Below are 20,358 nucleotides of genomic sequence, written 5' to 3'. Positions count from 1 at the left end.
CACCTAGCATTTTTCTATATATCAGTTCTTTCACAAGATTAAATCAGTCTTTTTCCTTCCTAGTTATCATCCCTTTGGGGGCCCTGCCGGGTATCCTCGCTGCGCTCGCCGACTATATACACAAACTCATGATATATATGAGATTCATACAGATGAATAAGACATTACATTATGGCATGTCGAGGACTGTTGTTCCTATGGCTATATAAGAGATGTACCAAAAGCATTGTATAGTGAAAGAAAGGGACAAATAAAAAAAGCGAACGCCGGTTGTCCGAGAACAACAATAATCAGACACTTGCTATGTCGGCCTCACCGGTGAATCGTGCCCCTCCTGGACCTCGACTCCCTCTCCTTGCCACGGCCATCAGCCCCCGTGGCCCTCATCCAGTCCTCCCACTCCTTGCTAATCTCCATGAGGACGTTGCCCATGACGCTTGCGCTGGCCATGAGCCCGTGTCCCTCGCCCTCCAGCACGCGCACCTCGCACCGGCGCATAGTCTTGCCTAGCCACCGCACATTATCGACGGGGACTCGCGTATCCCGGCTGCCGTGGTGGATAATGACGGCCCGGTTGATGTCGACGTATCGGAAGCCAATCGTGTGCCGCCTCTCTAGGCAAATGAGCAGGTCCACGGCCGGATTGGCCCCAGTCGTCGCAAGGTCCCATATGGCGTGCGTCAGCCGCATGTCGTACGTCATCTGCCTCTCCTGCTCCGCCTCGGCCTCGGCCACGGCATCCAGTATGTTATCTATCGGGCCATTAGCGGCATTGCCACCCGTGATGGTCGTTGTCGTCCAGGCGTTGCCGTTGGAGATGTTGTTATGTGACGAACCCTGGTTTCCCAGGCCCGCGCCTCCGCTGTGGCCTGTGGTAGCCGAGGCAGCCTTCTTTTGATCTCCCGTCTGACCAATGTTCTCCTTATCCAACACGGCAGGTGTGATGTTCCTGGCGCTTGCTTCCTTGCTCTGTGCTGATTTCCTCTTGGAACGCCTCGAGTTCTTCGGTAGCGACGTCGTGATAGACGTGCTTGTCGCCGACATGAAGCTGCTGTTGGCCACCTTGAGGACAGGCGTCGGCAGGGCACGCAGGATCCGCTGAGAGGTCGGGATGCTGTGCGCGGGTGCTGAGTCGTGCGCCCCGCCGAAAACGCTCATCTGTGAGGGAGGGATCCACGGCGCGAGCAAGTGTATCCTGCCCCGGATGTGCTGGGGCATACGTAGAGCCGTGGCTAATGCGTAAATGGCGCCGGCCGAGTGGGCGAGGATAGAGAATTTTGTTACCTTGAGAGCCTGGCAGATAGCATACACGTCATCTAAGGGGGAGCAAATTAGCAATCGCAGCCGCAACCGTTGATCACCATCTTAGTATGACACATACCAGGCCAGTTGAGCGGCGTTGTGGTCCCGTCCGGGTAGGGTTCACTGTCACCCACTCCAGGACGGTCGGGCGTGATGAGACGCAGCTTGAGAGTCAAAGCCAGCTCATCGTAGAAGGCTGTGATGTAGCGCGTCAGGCCCATGCCGACGCAGCAAAAGACGGCTGACCCATCGGGATCGCCCACCTCGGAGAAGCAGATAATCCTGCCCGTCTGGGGATGGCGGATCTTGTGCGACAGGCGCGGCGCCGACAGGTACGCATCCACGGCATCATCAATCGAGTCAGCTGAGTCGAGGCGCTCCAGGGGGGCACCGCCCACAAAATTCTCGGGTTCCCTGGCGCCGAGGTCCTGCGAGATATGGGATGCGGGCCCATCGTTTGCCGCTGTCGGGCTGCCGGGTTGGGAGAGTCGCTTGATGCGGGAGCTACTGCGCATAGGCCAGACATTTTCGTCCTGGGGCGTCGCGGCGGCGGATCGCTGACGGCCGTTGCGATCGACACTTTGGGTCGATCTTCGGCGGTTTTGGGACACGGCGGGGAAGGGGGCGCCTTCGTCGGCTTCGTTCTCGGCTTCGGGGGTGTGGGCATCGAAAGCGAGGTAATCGTCACGGATGGTCTCGAGGAAACGTTGCGTATTCGGCGTGTTAAGCTGGGCGCCATTTTCGCCGCCCTTTCCCTTGGTCGGGTTGTCGAGGTCCAGTCTTGCGGGGACCTTCTTGGCGGCACGGGGCTTCCGACCTTCAGACTCGGTCGGCTGCTCGGTCGTGCCATCTCTTTCCCTGGTATATGAGCGGCGGCCGCTGGAACGCTTTCCGCTGTTCTGCGCTGACTTGGAGAGGCTGGATTCGCGGTTGGGAATGGGCCGGGGACTGACCGCAGCCTCCTTAGCAGCCATGGAGGGTGCGTCGCTGGCACTGGGTTCCTCGCTGATGGCTGACTCGGCGAGGAAAGGGTCGGCCTTGCCGCAGCCGCTGTGGACGCTGGCGGCGCCGAGGCTGGCAGAGCTGCTGGTGACTTTGCGCTCCTCGTTGTCGCGCAGGCGTTCCCTGGACGTCATGTACATCAGGCCCTTGTAGCTGCGACTGCTGGTCCTTCTGCCCCAGCTGTCCTGGGAGCGGCGGCCCCTGAGGGGCTGGTCGGGAGTGACAGCGGCCGAGGCCGAGGCGGCGGTAGACCGGCGTTCTATCGAGAGGTTCCCTATGCTGTGGGCATCGTCATCTCGTGCCGAGTTGGTCGAGGAGCAGGGGCGCGAGGCCGGGGCGCTGCTGCTGCTCCGTAACAGCGAGCGCAGACCCGCCGAGACGTCGCGGCTGGACCTGCTCCGGCTCCGGGGTGTCTTGGGCGGGCTCAGGGGCGAGTATCCGCTCGTGGGTTTGGATGTACGGACGACGGGGGCCGAGGCGGCGATGTCGTCGAGCGACTCGGGAGGGCTCCCGTTTGGCGAGGGTCTGGAGTAAGCACCGTAGTCGACGCCGAAGCTGCCGCTAGGCGAGGGGTTCAAGCTGGCAGCAGGGTTTGGGTTGGACCTGGACGTGGGGATGACGACAGGCGGTGCAGCTAGTCGCGACGACGAGGCCGAGTTCGAAGTCTGCTTTCCCTCGAAATAATCGTCGGCGGGTTTGGAGATGCCGCTTAGACTTGTGATTAGATTGGATATTACCTCGGGACTCGCGGGGGGAAGGCCGTTGGTTCCTCTGGAACCACCGACGGCGGACGAGCGATGGCGGTGATGGCGCGACGAGGGAGGGGGTCCGGCGGTCGAGTTAAAGCGGGTTCGTGTCGGGATGGGTGGCGGCACTTCGGTCGGGAGAGGAGGTATAGGAGGAGCTGCAACAGCGGTGGCGTTGGAGGACGAGACAGCCGAGGATGACGGACCGGCAGCAGGGGAAGAAGCATTGGGCTGCTGCTGCTGATGTGGGCGGCGATGATAGAAGGCCATGGTGCACTGACGGCAGCAAGTGCTGCAGGAACGCAGGCGGGACGCGCGTGGTGGTCCGATCTATCCCCTGTCGGGATGGTGGTATTATTTCCGCTTGGGGGGTGCCCCCTCTACATGCAGCAGCAGCCAGGAGTCTGCGTCTGCATCGAGCAAAAGGACTTCTTGCGCCTGAGGCATGTGCAGGTGGAAAATATTGTTCCTATTCCTCTCGTTGCTCCGTTGGCTCAGTGGTGCCACCACACTGGGTCAGGCACAAGAGGAGGCGCACCCGTATGGGCCGCAAATCAGGACATACGGCGCGAACAGGGACACAGGTGGTGAATAGGGGCGGTAACTTGGGAACGGCTGCTTGTCGAGAATCGGAGATGAAGGTTGATGTACAGGTGAAGGAGGGAACGAGAGAAGAGATGAAGAGAGAGAGAGAGAGAGAGAGAGAGAGAGAGAAACAGTTCGTTTTTTTTTCCCTCCACCCGGGATGAGATTGTCTTTTTGCTTGTCACCTGGCAGAAGAGGAAAGTGGGAAGGGGGGAGGGGGGGAGGGATGGGAAAGAAAGGATCCCGGGCAGGGGGGTCCAGCGGGCGAGGCCAAATTGGACAATTCACCCACTATCGCGTCCTCGGACGCAAACCAACGGGTTGGAAGAAGATCTCTTGGGGGGAAACTCTAGAGCGGGTCTGCGAGTTTTATTAGCGGGGTGGGAAAGATGAGCTCTAAGTCGGATTATAGACTATGAGTCTAGTTCATGACTACGGAGTTGTTAAGCTGTTGTCTTGATGGGTATTGGTAGTTGCCGTGGCTCAGGAGTCTACGACAGGAGAAATGGGAAGGCCGATGGGGGGGAAACTGTTAGGAGACATTTATGACACAGTTGCGGATAACTGATACAAGCCGTTAGGCAAGAAAACTGCTGGTCCCTGGAGCGCGATACTCAGGGGCAAGATGTTGTTACATTGTACAGATTACATGAGCATTATTAGCGAGCATGCACGCAGTATGCAAGTACCTGTAGCACGCAGCATAGCCTAGCAGTATATGGAGTACATACATGCTCGCACATACATGCTGTTACTAGTACTTGTAGGATGTTTAGTGGTATTACTATTACGGAGTCCTAGTCTGTGTAAGTATACGTACTCCCGGAGTCTCGTGTGATCAATATTACGACTACGACGTAATAATAATAATACAGTCTAGGATAATATGTGAGCTACATTAGAGCGACAGGGGTCTTGCGTGTATTGGCACCAATTATGGGGTTTCTCGCCCCGTTTAGCCGCAGTCGTTGGCTCCTCTTTGGCGTGCCTTTTGACTGAGGAAAAAAGGGGAAAGGCTGTCAGCGACGCACGCCATTGGAGCACTGCCCGAGACAGGTTTCTCGCCTTCTTCCCACTGGTCTTTGCGACTTCCGTAAGGCTACGGGACATGGGACACGGGATATACGTATCTGGCCGACCTGTTGCTCCGTAGTTGGCAGTTGCAGCGTTCATGTTTAATAAGATTCTCGAGATCTCTGTAGCCTTATGTATTGCAGGCTAGCTGGGATGGTCGTGATGCAATTGTTTCAAGGATCCTTCTTACAGGGCTTGATATATGCATGTGCGCTGTAACCTGTAGATGCATCATTTCCGCACAACTCACTCTCTCAGTTATCAGTTTACACAACTTCAGTATCAATACAACCTTTTCTTTTCTAGATTTATATGAAAGAGTTGTCACAGACGTACATGAGCTACTACATATACACCAATTATGCTCGTACACGGTGTGCATACCGATAGGAAAGCACAACCACGACCTCGTGCAAGATCCGGATCATATATTGACGTCATTGATACGCCACACATCAAGACCGAACACCACCACAACCTGTATGGCACAATCGGTCTTGTTTATTATCTCTATTCCCCCGACGTTTCTAGTCTACAGTCTTCCTGTCCACAGATTCTCCCTTCTACAACTCACCTCAACATGGACCTCATCCTCTCCATACCCCTCCTGTCAACCCTAGCCACCCCATCGTGGCAGACGTCGCTCAACATCCTCTTCTTCTACACAACATGGTCGACCCTAGTCCTCACCCAGAGAGCACCGTCCATCCACTCGGCATCCCTCCTCGTCCTCCGCATAGCCCTATGGCTAGTCCCATCACTCATCTTCACAGCCTTCGATACCCTCCTCCCCAGCCTGGCCTCCAATATCAAGCTCCCCAGTGCCGCATCGCCATGCCCCCCGCGTCTCACCTTGCAGCGTCTCTCCCTGCCTGCGGGAAACATGCTCCTTGTCACGGCCACTGAATCGATCATCAGCTTTACCTTCTACCACCTCTTCGGCAACCCGCTCTTCCGTACCGCAACGACGCTTCCCCTCCCGTGGCAAATGGTGCGACACATGGCTCTCGTCGCCGCTGCACGTGAGATTCTGACCTACTATATCCACCGTTTCATCCTACATGACCAGTCCTCTTCTTCTATATCTGGCCCCCTGTCTCGTCTGCACCTCGCCTACGCACATGAAGGTCGCACCACCTGGCCCCTCCAGCTATACGACGACCACCCGCTTCCTCTGCTCGTTTACCACCTCGTCCCTACCTTGCTGCCGTGCCTGCTCCTCCGTCCCCACCTACTCACTTACATCCTGCTTACCGCCCTGTGGACGCTGGAGGGAACCCTCGTCACGTCAGGTTACTCTGTTGTTCCAGGCATCATGCTGGGCGGCATGGCACGCCGCACGGCAGCCCACTATGCCGGTCGCGGTGCCGGGAACTTTGGCCCGTGGGGTGTTCTCGACTGGGCACATGGGACCAGTCGCGGGGGGGATGTCGTCTCTGATGCCAAGGATGAGGCAGATAAGCATAATGTCAAAGAAAAGTCTGCCGCAAAGGTGGACCGCGGTGCGTCTGATGTTTCACAGGGACTCGACGCCCTCAGGGATGGTGCACTCAAGAGGAGCAACAGGAATGCGTCGAGAAAATAGCCTTTTCGTCACTAATCCCTTACTTACTCCTCATATTTCTATGTCCTCTTTCATGCCCGTTCATCTTTTGCCTTTGCCATGACCTCCATATCTCTTATATGTTCTCCGTTTATGTGCCAAAAACAAAAGAAAAGCAAAAGCAAAAAAAAGAAAAAAAAACATTTCTATATCCAAGCGCCACCGTGTATATTCATCATGCACATATCCCGATATGAATGCATTTATACGGTCCAGCCCATCTTTCCCCTGAACCATTTTGCCGTCTCGAGTGCGCTCTGCACTTTGAGGCCCACCCGCATGTCGAGTGTGTATGACTCCCAATTCTTGACCTTTTCCAAGTGCTCTTCTACCTCCTGCAGCTTTCGTTTCCGGTAGGCCACGTCGTCGTTACCTTCATCATCAAGGGGGGGCTGGCAACACTCATCCCATGCGATGGCTGCTAGCTCGTATGTCGCCGAGGGGGGAACGTGGTCGTTCTTGTTGTGTCCCTTGAAAATGGTTCTGGGACGGTCAGTATATGCTAACGATAACAATAGTAAAGAAGAAGAAGAACAGTCCAACAAGAAATAAATGGATTTGGGGTATGGGGTGGGGGCTGGAGATACCTATCGTACGCCAGGACATGGTCCTGCAAGACACGCCTGGCTTCTTGCAGTTTGCGCCTCCTCCTCAAGGTAGCAGACATGCATACGGCCCAGAGACCCATCTCATCCTGCTCAGCCTTGATGACGGTCACCACATCGTCACGGCATGTCAACCTCTCCCAGGACATTGTGCCCACCGCTTTGTCGAGGTGCGTGTCAGCCATACGCTTGGTCCCGTTCCATATGTAGCACACCTCCATTGAGGGGCTGACGCCGACGGCATCGGCAAGATCAACGCCCAGCTCTGAGGCACGGGCCTCCCAGCGTTGGATCTTGCGCTCGAGGAACACGTCAAAGGGGAGTTTGCCGGCCATGAACCGCTTCTTTCCAGCCATGGTGGGCGCCTTGCGAAGGTAGCCCTCGGCCGTGCGCTTCTGCCTGCGCGCCTCGTCGTCGTCACCGGCCTGCACGGCGTCCCGGTACAGTTCCAAAGTCGCGCACCCCGCCATGAAGTGGTACAGTGCCGGGCTCCAATCGTTCGTATCAGCACAGCGGAGGAAGGTGTCACGCATGAGGGCCCAGTCCTGCACGAACATGGCGTCGAGAGCCAGCTCAAAGTCTGCCAGGGAGGAAATCTGCTTCATCTTGGCTGCTGGTCCGCTGCTGCGCAGAATCTCAATCGCCCCCTCGAGGTTGTGGTTGCTCGACAGTCGGCGCGATTCTTCAATCTGCCACAGTTGGGAGGCAGGGTACCGTTCACGCATCGTAGCCAGGAGCTCTTCGCATTTCTGGTGTGGCGGTCCCACCGTCTCGGCCGTCTCATCATAGTCGCGCTCGTGGGGGAGGATGTCCGCTGTGCCGAGGACACCATTGTAAAAACCCAGAAGGGCCATTCCTGCTATCGCGCCCTTTATGTTGTCGTTTTTCGAGGACCTCCATAGAAGCCGCACGCCGCGGTCCCGGTCGCCACGATAGCCCACCACAGATAGTACACGGGCGAAGGAGGGCGGTACCAGTGTCAGGATCAGCATCAGGATGCCAAAGCACATGTTGGCGCCCGAGTGAATGAAGACGTCTACCGGGTCGGTCAGGGTCGGGTTCTTCTTGTCTGCCCTCTCCGTGGTTGTCACTGTCCCATTGAGTGTCTTCTTCTCAGACGGAGTCTGAATTCCAGAGGACGCATAGTCGACCACCACCTCGGAAGCGGCGTCGCCGTCCGTAGTCTTGATGGAAGTGCCGTTGCTTTCACCGCCGGAAGTGCCATTGGCCGCAGTCCCGTTGGCGACGGGCGTCTCAGCTGTAGACGCCTCTCCCAGCACGCGCGCCTCAATGGCGATGATGGTATCAAGCGTGATGAAGGCCTTGCGCAGCTTGTAAAAGCTCTTCATGGCTTCGACCAGGCTCTCGTGTAGCACGCCCACAACAGCTCCCATAAGCTGCGACTCGGCACGAATGAGGTCATACTCTGTGCCAGCCGGGTAGATCGAGTTCCCGCGGGGCCCTCTCTTCTCGGCGGCCTTCACGTCATCCCAGGCACGTGCCTCGCAATCATTGAGAAGTGCCATAGCCTCGTCCATGACTTGTCTCTCCATCCCCAGGACGGAGCGCATAAAATACGAGACTGACGTTCCCAGACGGTGGAAGGAGGAGTCGCCCTGCTTCAGGGCCTCGTAGGCGCCATCAACATCATCGTTCATGATGAGTTGGGCTTGGGACATGGCCTCGACGCATTGGCGGCGCTCCTTCTCGGCTGTTGCGATTGCCGCATCGCCCTTGGAGTCGTTCTTGACATTGGCGCGGAGCCAGCCACCTAATCGGCTCATTGTGACAGTGGTGCTGCTGGTGGTGTTGGTGATATCTTATAGGTGGGCTGGTGGCTCTTGTCAATTTTGCCTTTTCCGCACACCAGCGGCGAGAAACAATCTGATCGTGTTGCCTGTGCGAAAGCACCAGCGGATCTCCCGGTTTATATGAATTTCAAGAGAAGAATTGCCTCAGGTTCACGTTTCCCGGCCGTTCTATCCGAAGTTGCCGTTCTGGGGCGGTAGATCTAGCAGTTTTGAGGGGAGGGGTGGCTGTTAAAGGAAGAAAAGGGAAAGTGGAGACTGTAGGACGTCACTTCTATCATTTGCTGTTGCCGGGATAGAAAGGGAGCGTTGTCCCATAGGAAGAAGAGATGGATAAAGGCGAAGGGGCAGGCGGGCCAAGCGAGCGGATCTTTCAATCCCACACACGCACATATATAACATGTATGTATTAGGGGGGATGGAAGGAAAGGAATAGAAGAAAGAGAAGAGAAAGAAGACAGGGAGGAGTAGGTGGAGAAGATCTCGGGGTTTCTGGGGTAGATGATGTACGAGTAAAATCACCGACATTGCGCTGAGTCGCTGACTGGCTATGAAGAATGGATACAACGGACATGAGCCATAGGAAAAATGAAAAATGAGGCGCAGTTTAGTAATCTTACTACCACTACTACATGTAGGTAAGAGTACGGTTAATAGTAGTAGTGTTTATTCCTGCAGGGTTAGCGAAGGTACATGCTCGTTTTCGCTACCGGTCTATCAATTCGATGGGTATGGTCTATATTAAGCCCCGACAAGTGTGATCCGCTTATGGAGGTTGGGGTTAAGCTGGGATAGCAGTGTTTTATTATGCTGTGCATATGATAGCTACGTGTCTAGATGTCTAGATATACAATTACAAGATTGCGAGGCGCATGGTAATGATGATTGGAAGGAATCTTGGGTAATTGATGAATTGTCGTCAATATCGATGCAAAGATGGGTCAAAATATTCTCCTGGTGGGCGACAACACACAATGACCCATAAGCGCTGATGTAGTGATCTCTGCCTATATATATTACGTGCTAGGTCGATATGTGAGTATCTAATTACTCAACAAAAAGGAAAGGAAGGATATCTATCTATAAGGCTACTTACTCCGTACATTTGTGTGTGTATAGTAGCAGCCCTTGACTGCTTAGTCATCCAATTTGGGTGCCACAGGAAAAGGGCTGTAGGTTAGGTCAGAAAACATGGCGAAAATCAGCAAATAAATGAAGAATAAATTACGTAGGCCCGGGACCCCCTCCCCCCACCGGTATAGCATTATTCCGCTTGGGATTTCCGTCACAACTGTCCATGACAAAGCTGTCCAGGTGCCTAGAGTGACGGTACCAAGCTCCACGGAAAGACACCGCATCAACAACGACGACAACGTACAGACACGAACCAATCGAGTACAAACAGATTAATAATTGAACGAATATACGTCGGACCTAAAAGAAAATACCCCAACAATGGCCTCCGAGGACACTAAGCCCACCGAGGCTGTCGAGCAGAAGCAGCAGGAACCTACCAAGCCTGCCCTGGGGGAAGACGACGAGTTTGAAGACTTTCCCGTTGATGGTGTGTGCCTTTCCTGCTGATCTGTCCAGATTTCTCAAAAGAGAGAAGAAGATCGGGAGAGGGTATAGTAGAAAGAACAGTTGCTAACTATCAACACCCCACAGACTGGCCAGAGGACCAGACCGAGGCGGCCGCACAGCAAGACGGCGACGAGAGCAAGCACCTCTGGGACGAAAGCTGGGATGATGATGACACCAATGACGACTTTTCCAATCAACTCAGGTACAGACACTCTTTCAAATGCTCTTCATACGAACCGTCGTTATAGAACGGACCAATGCGATTGCGGGACTAATAGAATATCACTACAGGGAGGAGCTCCAGAAGGTCGAGGCGGCAAAGAAGAGGTGACGGTGCATAGTGGGGGGAATAGAGAGGGAAAGCAAGATATGGCACAGGAATAAGGGCATAAGCAGTATCATCGGGTAGGAGATGGTTGGCGGCGCCGTTGAATGATATGCTTTTACGACTACAACAATTCGGCACCGAATGATGAGGCAGGTATTGCATGTATCATCTGTCAAGCAGAGGGACGATGTTCTTCTCGTTGATACTGAATGATGTTGTGATGTTCCATGCTGTAGGGTGTGGTGACCAACGCTATTATTAACAAGCTACCACATCTTGAAACCTCAACGCATAGATCATCGGTATATACGTATGAACAAGAGTAATGAAAAGTGCGATCAGTCATGAAATCCGAACAACTTGAAGCTTGTGGAGAGCTGAAAGGATAGAAAAGAATAGAAAGGCCAAGAAAGCCCCTTCTGCCCCGTACCTTGGGCGCTTAACTCCCAAGAAAAGACAACAGAGACCAGAGACAGAAAAAGAGATAGAAAGAGAGTATTTTTGCTAGCTCGCCAAAGTCCCTTGCAGGGGATAGAAAAAGTCTGTCTAGACTCTAGATATATCAGGTAGACTGATCAGTGATTGCTAGGCATTTGCTAGCCGCCCGTGGGATCTTGACTACCAGAGTCTAGAGAAGCCGAAAGTTCCGCTATTGCACGTTTACGAGTAAGAGGATGTGGGGCCAAAAGGGAAGAGGTCTTTGCTCTCAGACACAGGGAAAGAAATACGCCATTTCAAAGGGAGAGCGAGCCAGACAGACGGAGAAGAAAGGGACAGAAAAAAGCGTCGGACAGTCGGAGTCTTTGGGTGAGATGCAACTCTTCGAGAGATGATGCACTATGCCAAAGTAGTGGCAGTTTTACTCTCTCACGACCTCCTCTCCTTCCCCTCTCTCCTCTTCTTTTATTCTCTCTCTCTTCTTTTCCAACGCCCCCATAGCCTTTACTTTCCATCCACTTCTTCTTTCATCCATTTCTTCAACAACTCCAGTTAGTTGTATCTGATCAGCCCCCGTCGACTCTGATCTTCCGGTCGCACGACACACGCACACAATCGACACCCCCGCCACAGCCACCTGGGAGCCCTGTCGTCATCCATCTCGGAAAAAAAAAAAAGGACGTCACCCTTCGTCTTCTACCCCTTTCCATCATAATCTGTTCTCCGCCCTCTAAAGTCGGAAATCCAGCCATCTACATTATGACGTGGGAGTTGACAAGGCGTCGTATGATGCGCAACATCAACGAGCGCTTCATCTTTGGTCGTATTGTACGTTCTCTCGATCTTTATCTGACCGCCTCCCATTCGAGTGATGATGGAAAACATGTTCTTGATCAACAGTACTGACAGTGTCGTCGTCAAGCCCCTCCTGCACGCCATAGTACTATTCATCGAGATGGCCCTCGCCGCCCGTTTGTCGACCAAGTTCAACGCCTACTACGACGAACGTCCCATCATGACCATGATGGTTACCAACGCTCTCCTGGGAGGCATAGCCGACACGGTGGCCCAGACCATCTCGGCCTTCCGCGTGCGCACCTCATCCCTCAAGGACGGCAGCCTGGCCAAGCGCGGTGACGACATCTCCATCGAAATCGCCGACCTCGATCGCAAGACCGCCACGAGCGAATACCTAAGCTCCTACCTCAACCGCCCGCCTCCCTTTGACTTTGAGCGCCTCACCCGCTTCATGACCTACGGCTTCTGCATGGCTCCTATCCAGTTCAAGTGGTTCGGCTTCCTCGAGCGCATCTTCCCCATCACAAAGACGAGCGCCCTCGGTCCCGCCATCAAGCGTGTCACCTTTGACCAGTTCATCTTTGCCCCCTGCAGTCTCGCCTTCTTCTTCACTGTCATGACCGTCGCCGAAGGCGGCGGCCGCAGGGCTGTGGCAAACAAGTTGCGCGACATGTATGTCCCGACTCTCAAGGCCAACTATATTGTCTGGCCCGCCGTGCAGATTGTCAACTTTCGTCTCATCCCTATTCCTCTGCAGCTGGTAAATTTCACTCCCTTCCTTTCTTTTTTTCCACAGTGACTATCGCTGACTCTGTGTGCAGCCCTTCGTCTCCACCATCGGTATCGCATGGACCGCCTACCTGTCCCTAGCCACTTCGTCCGATTAAAGGGATATATATTTCCTAGTCTCGCGGCATCAAAATATCGAAAACTTCAAAACACTATCGCGCCATCCAGGTTGACACGCCGGCCGTACTAACCATGGTTATCTCCTACATTGTCTATTCTTTCGCTTAGTCCTTTTGACTCTTGTCTCTCCCGCCATGTTGTTCTCACTCTGCGTCCCTCGCTCTCTACTTTACTATGTCGTTACACAACCTGCCTTGCCTTTATTTACCTTACTCTGGGTCTCATTTGTTTGCCGTTTGGGTGTTTGGAGTCACGAGTTGATACATATATTACTTACACGGCGGATTTTGGTTCTTCTATACTAGGTTCTAATGGACCATGATTCAAAATCAATCAAGTCTCTAACAAGTAGTGATGATTGTTTACACATTCACATTCCATTACCTGTGCATCGAATGCATAAACTGACTGAATCTGCGTATGTGTATATGCCATGCCCTGACGGGGGCTGTCGTAATACTCCCTCACGATGACGAGTGCATCGCCCGCTATAGTGGTGCATTACTAAATACTAGTAATATCGTACAGTATGATAGCAGAGGGAAAAAAAAAGGGCAGTTACTTACTACACTCGGGGTGCGATAGTGCAAAAAATCCGATCTAGCCAGGACTCGAACCTGGAACCACCACCACCGGAAAGTGGTACGCTGCCATTGCGCCACTAGACCTATTATATCTTTCTCGTCCATTACTCTAGTATAAGAGGATTCCGATTTGATTGACGCACCAAGAGGTACAGTCATGGGGAGAAGAAGCCTTGCCTTCGATAGAATTCTTCACTATTAGCAATATGTAGTCACTATTGTTATTATGGAGACTCTTATAGTATTACTATGCTGGTCCTTTACAGTAATTTATATATCAAAATACAGAACGAGATTCAACTTTGTTTTGCACTAGCTTACAACATCCTCATCATACGTGCATCTGCTATGTCTGCATCGTGATAACATATTACTGAAACCAGTGCTATATCCGACCATCATTGAAGGAGTACAAGGAGTACACCTTCCAAGACAACAACACTCTATAACGTAGATATGAGATTCATAGCATACTTGTTCAATTCACGGCACACTTATGTATCAATATTTTTTTTCCGTCGCAAACTTAAACGACAAAGCTAGTCTATGTCTTTTCTTATATTATGTGAAATCACATACACCCTGATCTCTCCACAACGCCTATCATGGCCTGGAGTAGAGGCCGGTAAAAAGAGGCAGAGAAAGAAAGAGACATTCCAAGAATGACAAGGAAGCGAAAAAAACAATCAAAAGAAAACAAAAGAAGAAAAAAAAAATGTCGTCGTGAGGAACGAAAGAGGGTAAGATGATCATAAAGAGAGATCCATTCAGATGACGTATGTCGAGGCCAGGGATAGCAGCGCGTGCCGCTGTTTAGTTCAGGCTGGGTAGTAGCTATGCCGTCCTCGCACGTAATTTGCATGTTATGTCAAAATGTTTGTGCCCCGCTTGGGGTGCGTTTGGTGAATGCTCAACCAACTGCCGTGGTTTTAAGTCACTCCATTAAACATGGTTGGTGGAAGTAGTACCAGTAGGAGTAGTACTACAAGTCTTGGTAGTCCTCGTGTGAGATGTTATAGTTGCAGTGCTCCTACATCAGAAATACTCTTCTGTTTCTTGTGCCCCGTAGCAGCCGTGGCCGCATCGCTGGGAGCTTTACGCTTGGCAGACAAGGAGTCAAGGGGACTGCGACCCAGATCGCTCAGCTGCTTCTTGTGTCTCCTCACCGGTGTCAGGGGTACAGCAGCCGTGTCAAAGCGGTCCGAGCGAATGCCTCTGATGGCGGTGCTGTTAAAGGGCCCGCTGAAGTCGAGCGAATCCTGGGTGGCTCCGTTGCGAATAAGCTGTGAGTTGGTCTGATTGCGGCGGAAGGCACCGACGACGGCGGGGTTGAGATGACCCAGTACATCGGCGGCGTCGCTTGAGGCCGTGGTGGGACGCATGGGTGTCGACGAAGGGTTGGTGGGCTTGACGGGAGAACTGTCATCAACCTCGTCTTCCGAGGAAGAGCCATTGTCCAGGTCGAGAAAGTCGGACACCCGGAGGCTGACCTCAGGGTCGCGATCCGACTCCCTCGCTGACTCATTCTCCAGACTGGGCGAGCTGTGGTCTATTGCTGACGTTCCCGTATCTAGACCGCCAAAGAGGCCGTCAAACCCGTCCATGTCCATGTTCGGATTTAACATCATGCTGGGCGCAAAGGAAGCAAACATCAGGTTGGTATTGTTTCCGACAATGGGGGACATTTGTTCGTCCATGGGCCATGGTTGCAGGCCGCTGAACGAGTCGAGGCGAAACTGCTCTGGCGAGAGATCGAGTCGCTGCTGGCGATCAGGGGTGAATATCATCATCTTGCCCGTCTTGGTGTTGTATACGGCCATAGGCTTCTTCTTTAGTTTATCGAGACTGAAGCGCGAGACACGCGGTTGGTCCGTGCGGTGCCGGACGGATTCCTCCGTCTCCGACGCCGACTCCTCATTGTCTGAGACAGACGATGAGTAGGACACTTTGCGGCAGATGGGAGGGTGGGGAACATCTTCGTCCTCGGTAGATTCCCCATCGGCTAAGAAAAGCAAGGCTTCAGGTTAGCATCACAACTAACAGGTAAGAGTCTACGCTGATGTTTGGCATCAGTGACTCACTCTCGTATCCATCGAGATCGATGTTATCCATGTCACCAAAGGTAGGGTCCAGAGTCGTGGACGAGACTACGGGCGTCTGGTCCTCGGTGAAGGGCGTATGTAACCCGCTATACACCTTCTCTGTATCTGACTCATCGTCCAGCCCATCATTGTATAGGGCAGTGTGATCCCAGAAGGAGTCAGAAGCTGATGACTCGTCGTACTCATTCTCAATCTGCCGACGGAAACTAGGATCCAGGGTTGACTGGTCAACAAAAATGTCGGGGAACATGCTAGCATGATCGTCTTCAGTCGACTCGTCGGACGACTCATCAGTGGGGACGTTGAAGCGGACGCGCCTCTGGGTAGGAATCTCGACGTCAACGTTGAAGAGTTCTTCCGCGTTGAGGTCGGCACTATCCGACTTGATGCCTTGCCAGCTGGCGTTGTCATCTTCATCTTCGTCTGTGGGTTCATGTGCGGCTATGGAGCCGTTCTCGTCGTCGTCTTCATTGTCATCGTCGTCGTCGGCGTCGTCACCATCGTCATCGTCGTTAGAAGAGTCATCCTGGTCAGAGGCATTGTGAACCCATCCATTGAAGGAAGTATGCGGTCGAGGAGTAGAGGCGGGGCTGGCTTCACCCATGATAGCCTGCTCCTCGACCGCAAAGACGTCGTCTTCATTGTCGTCCTCGTCATCGCTAATGTCGTCGACACCAGAGTAGTTGTCGTTGGAGGAGAGATCAAAGGTGGAGGTGGAGCTGACGGAGACGCGACGTTTCCTGGAAGCAGTGCCTTTTGCGGCGCTTGCAGGGGCAGCTTTTCGAGCGTTCCGGTTCGTCATCTCGGCTGGAAAATCTGCGGGGGGTCGTGTCGAGAGTCGTTTGGTGGGCAATGGGCGGTGAGGTCCAAGTTTGTTGCCGGGTGGAGTGGGGCACGGGTAGCAAAAATCCGGCACTGTGGTGATGATGCAGTTGGGCTTAATCTGTTAAGCGATCAACCGACAAGGGTAATTGTGTGAGGGGAGTGACTCTGGTTTCAAAGATATTCTCTTTTCTTCGTGGTTGAAAATTCTTTATTTCAAAGTCGAGGTAAGTCGAGGTAGGTCTGCCTCTCTAGAAGACAGTTTTTGCTGTAGATGCCGGTTGTTGTGTCGTATAATATTCTAGGAGAAACAAGCTTTTCGGACTTGAAAGAGAAAGAGGCTGCCCAAGTTGAGTAGCATAAAGGTCGGCGTCTCGGGGATCCGTAAAATGTGCTTGTAAAACTTCGTCGATGTGGTCGTAAATTGAGTGAACTCGGTGAACTGGCTCGACTGCGAACCCAGGGGTTTTCCCGGGGCTCGCAGTGGGGGTTTACAGCTCAGCGACGGCCAGAGGCATCTTGACTCAACGAAGTTTGTAATGGATTATGTATATATTTCGATTTCCGTTGCTGGAGAATGGCGACTTCGTTGTCTGAAAGGTTGGGTTGTGTTGAAGAAAAGAAGAAGAAAAGAGGAAAGAGGAGCCTAAACAGGATGAATACTTTTTTTTTTTTAACACTCTGAAAGTCTGAGACTCTCTATTGGGTCTGGCCATGGGCCTCCAATTATTACTGGGCCTGGCCTATCCATTACTTGGTGGGGGGAGGAGGGGACCTCTAATAGGCCAATGAGGTGAGTATATGGAGCACAATGAGATTGATTCTGCGAGTATATTTTCTATATTTTTACTGCCCTTTTTCCTCTCTGGAGCGTGAGCGACCCGCTGTCCTCAGATGGTGTACGGAGTACATATAAGTAACATTTTAAAGCCTAGCAATGTTTATCTTGTATGCTAGAAAGAGCTAATATACACTACCAGCATATAATAGGTATCATTATTACTATATGGACTAATAGATATCATCACTCTGTAGACTTCCAGAACGAGGTCGATAGGAAGAAGCAACCGATGATGCTAATGTACGTCGTATAATATATGTTCTGCGTATGAGCCCTGGAGCTCTATCAAGGGGGCCTGGACGGCCACTTCCTAATGCAGTCACCGCCATTTGGGTCAATCACCACTGCAGCAGTTGTAGCCTGTAGAACCGCGGCCTATACCTGATGTATGTAGGCTTTATTCTGGAGGCCCGGAATATTATTACATACGATAAAGCCCCGCCATGTCGCATGCTCTGCAGCACTGATGTTGTGCACTGATGTGTTGCTTTACAAGGAAGGCGCCCACATCTCAGCTATGTAAAACTCTACAAGCAATATAATATCGGTTCCTTCCCCTCCCTTGTCCGTCCCGAGTGCCTAACACAAGCACATATTGATACTTACCGCCTCCAAGCTCTAGGTGATGAATAGTATTTCATATAATTAAGATCCTAGTAAGAGCAGAGAAGAGTTTCAGGGACCACGACGTAATCAAACAGGGTTTTATAGTGATGGCATCAGCAAATTATTTTTAGGCCCATGAACCCCTTTTGACTCCCATCAACCCTTGGCCCCTCCTCGACCCCTCTTTACCTGTGTGGTAAAACGGAAAAAAAAAATTGCTGCTTCCTGCTTCCTGCGTCCTCCCTTTTGTCCTCTTTCCCTACAAAACCAATCTCACCTGAAATTATAGGCATTCCCGTGAAATCCCGGACAAACTTCTTTCCACGGTGATGGCACGACTACCAATTGCCACCTAGAACTGCATCTTCATCGTCCATGATGTTCTATGCATCTAGACTGCCGACATTAACTCACTCACTCCCCTGCTATCTCTATTCTTAAGCGAGGGCGCGTTTGGCTGTCGGCTTTGCCTCAGCCGGGGACTCCGCCGCAGAGACGCCGAGGGTCCCATAGTACTCGTAGTAATTACTCCTCCATACGATATGTAGCAGTAGTGGTGCCATTACTGTTAGCAATAGTATGAAAAAAAAAAAAGTCACGTCACAGCAAAGGCAATGCCAAAATTTCTAGTGGCCATTGGTCAAGCCAAGCCCAAAACAAGGAGCTTTTACGGACCCCGCCGCTGGCCACCAGCATCATATTACCACACACCCACCTCATAGAAACCGTCAGCTACAACTACCTCTGCTGCGCTCTTTTTCCATCCATCCATCTCCTCCCTCCTTCTTTCCTACATACACATCATCTCCAAATACAAGAGATACAGGACTTTTATTTCAATCAAACGTCAAAATGTCTCTCTCCAGCAAGCTGTCTATAACTGACGTTGACGTGCAGGACAAGAGGGTCCTGATCCGTGTACGTCACTATTTCCCCCCCCTGCCCCTCCATCATGGCGGGGTCATGTTTTTTTCTGCTACTCCCCCCTCTATCGCGAGATGCTCCTGAGACGACAGTATAAGCTGATCGCAATCACAACAAGAATAGGTCGACTTCAACGTTCCCCTTGACGAGAACAAGAATATTACCAACAATCAGCGTATTGTCGGTGCCCTCCCCACCATAAAGTACGCCCTTGAGAATGGCGCCAAGACGGTGATCCTCATGTCCCACCTCGGCCGGCCCAACGGTGCCCCCAACGCCAAGTACACTCTCAAGTCCGTCGTTCCCGAGCTCGAGAAGCTCCTCGGAAAGCCTGTCACCTTCGCCCCCGACTGTGTCGGCCCTGAGGTTGAGGAGATTGTCTCCAAGACTACCGGTGGCGGTATCGTTCTGCTCGAGAACCTCCGCTTTCACATCGAGGAAGAGGGCTCTTCCAAGGACAAGGAGGGCAAGAAGGTCAAGGCCGACAAGGCCAAGGTCGAGGAGTTCCGCAAGGGTCTCACTGCCCTGGGCGATGTCTACATCAGTATGTTTTCCCATTATTCCTCACACAGATAGAGAGAGGATGATACCATGTGCTAACACTCCCCCCAGACGATGCCTTTGGCACTGCTCACCGCGCCCACTCTTCCATGGTCGGTGTCGACCTCCCCCAGAAGGCTGCCGGGTTCCTCATGAAGAAGGAGCTCGACTACTTTGCTCAGGCCCTCGAGGCTCCTAAGCGTCCCTTCCTCGCCATCCTGGGTGGTGCCAAGGTCTCGGACAAGATTCAGCTCATTGACAATCTCCTGGACAAGGTCAACACTCTCATCATCTGCGGTGGAATGGCCTTCACCTTCAAGAAAACTCTCTACAACATCCCCATCGGTACCTCGCTGTTTGACGAGGCCGGCTCTAAGACGGTCGCCTCCCTGATGGAGAAGGCCAAGGCCAAGGGTGTCAAGGTCGTCCTGCCCGTTGACTTCATCACTGCCGACAAGTTCGACAAGGATGCCAACACTGGAAAGGCCTCCGACGCCGAGGGTATCCCCGAGGGCTGGATGGGTCTCGACTGTGGCGAGGAGTCGATCAAGCTCTACAAGGAGGCTATTGCCGACGCCAAGACCATCCTCTGGAACGGCCCCGCTGGTGTCTTTGAGTTTGAGAAGTTTGCCCACGGCACCAAGGCTACCCTCGACGCCGTCGTCGACGGTGCCCAGAATGCCGGAAAGATTGTCATCATTGGTGGTGGTGACACTGCCACCGTCGCCGCCAAGTACGGCGTCGAGGACAAGCTAAGCCACGTATCTACCGGTGGTGGTGCCTCTCTCGAGCTTCTCGAGGGCAAGGAGCTACCCGGTGTCACTGCACTGTCGAGTAAGTAAATGTGCTCTTGCTAAGGCGTTGCTTTAGAGTTGATTGTCTCTCAAAAGGTCGACGTGGAGCGAGTTTGTAATTGGCAACAGCAGCCCTGCACAGGATGCAGACGGTTATAATCTAAAGTAGTTACGAAGAAAAAAAAGTTGCAAATTGGATAAAAAATATCTTGTTAACGGACATCATACTATTGTTTAACCTACACAGCACACCACTAGTAAGTGCAGTGCAAATTGTACACGCCACGCAGGTCGTAATATAGGGTAATAACGTCTACTCTTAAAACAGATGTTGATCCGAAGAGACGCCTTGAAATAGTGGGG

General features: G+C 52.7%; 7 protein-coding genes across 7 annotated transcripts; 4 read left to right on the top strand and 3 right to left on the bottom strand.

The window, feature by feature from the left end:
• Window positions 1–312: 312 nt before the first annotated feature.
• Window positions 313–3,320, bottom strand: GMORB2_7252 (alpha/beta hydrolase fold; the record flags this gene model as incomplete). The annotated part of the gene is made up of 2 exons (XM_035469217.1): window positions 313–1,316; window positions 1,382–3,320. 2 exons carry the CDS (start codon window positions 3,318–3,320, stop codon window positions 313–315), a joined length of 2,943 nt encoding a protein of 980 aa, XP_035320912.1.
• Window positions 3,321–5,289: 1,969 nt separating this feature from the next.
• Window positions 5,290–6,294, top strand: GMORB2_7251 (Fatty acid hydroxylase superfamily; the record flags this gene model as incomplete). The annotated part of the gene is made up of 1 exon (XM_035469216.1): window positions 5,290–6,294. The coding sequence occupies one exon, from the start codon at window positions 5,290–5,292 to the stop codon at window positions 6,292–6,294; it is 1,005 nt and encodes a 334-aa protein (XP_035320911.1).
• Window positions 6,295–6,515: 221 nt separating this feature from the next.
• GMORB2_7250 (Pfam:IML2) lies at window positions 6,516–8,701 on the bottom strand (the record flags this gene model as incomplete). The annotated part of the gene is made up of 2 exons (XM_035469215.1): window positions 6,516–6,795; window positions 6,900–8,701. 2 exons carry the CDS (start codon window positions 8,699–8,701, stop codon window positions 6,516–6,518), a joined length of 2,082 nt encoding a protein of 693 aa, XP_035320910.1.
• Window positions 8,702–10,180: 1,479 nt separating this feature from the next.
• Window positions 10,181–10,557, top strand: GMORB2_7249 (DSS1/SEM1 family; the record flags this gene model as incomplete). The annotated part of the gene is made up of 2 exons (XM_035469214.1): window positions 10,181–10,289; window positions 10,394–10,557. 2 exons carry the CDS (start codon window positions 10,181–10,183, stop codon window positions 10,555–10,557), a joined length of 273 nt encoding a protein of 90 aa, XP_035320909.1.
• A 1,277-nt stretch (window positions 10,558–11,834) lies between these two features.
• Window positions 11,835–12,760, top strand: GMORB2_7248 (Mpv17 / PMP22 family; the record flags this gene model as incomplete). The annotated part of the gene is made up of 3 exons (XM_035469213.1): window positions 11,835–11,903; window positions 11,998–12,633; window positions 12,695–12,760. 3 exons carry the CDS (start codon window positions 11,835–11,837, stop codon window positions 12,758–12,760), a joined length of 771 nt encoding a protein of 256 aa, XP_035320908.1.
• A 1,619-nt stretch (window positions 12,761–14,379) lies between these two features.
• On the bottom strand, window positions 14,380–16,270 carry GMORB2_7247 (uncharacterized protein; the record flags this gene model as incomplete). The annotated part of the gene is made up of 2 exons (XM_035469212.1): window positions 14,380–15,368; window positions 15,448–16,270. The coding sequence occupies 2 exons, from the start codon at window positions 16,268–16,270 to the stop codon at window positions 14,380–14,382; spliced, it is 1,812 nt and encodes a 603-aa protein (XP_035320907.1).
• Window positions 16,271–18,589: 2,319 nt separating this feature from the next.
• Window positions 18,590–20,043, top strand: GMORB2_7246 (phosphoglycerate kinase; the record flags this gene model as incomplete). Its single annotated transcript, XM_035469211.1, has 3 exons — window positions 18,590–18,655; window positions 18,785–19,205; window positions 19,274–20,043. The coding sequence occupies 3 exons, from the start codon at window positions 18,590–18,592 to the stop codon at window positions 20,041–20,043; spliced, it is 1,257 nt and encodes a 418-aa protein (XP_035320906.1).
• Between the last annotated feature and the right edge of the window lie 315 nt (window positions 20,044–20,358).

This window comes from Geosmithia morbida, assembly GCF_012550715.1.
Source record: "Geosmithia morbida isolate 1262 chromosome Unknown scaffold_8, whole genome shotgun sequence".
NCBI lineage: Eukaryota > Fungi > Ascomycota > Sordariomycetes > Hypocreales > Bionectriaceae > Geosmithia > Geosmithia morbida.
The sequence above is the reverse complement of the archived record's forward strand: the minus strand, read 5'-3'. Positions and strand labels throughout refer to the sequence as shown.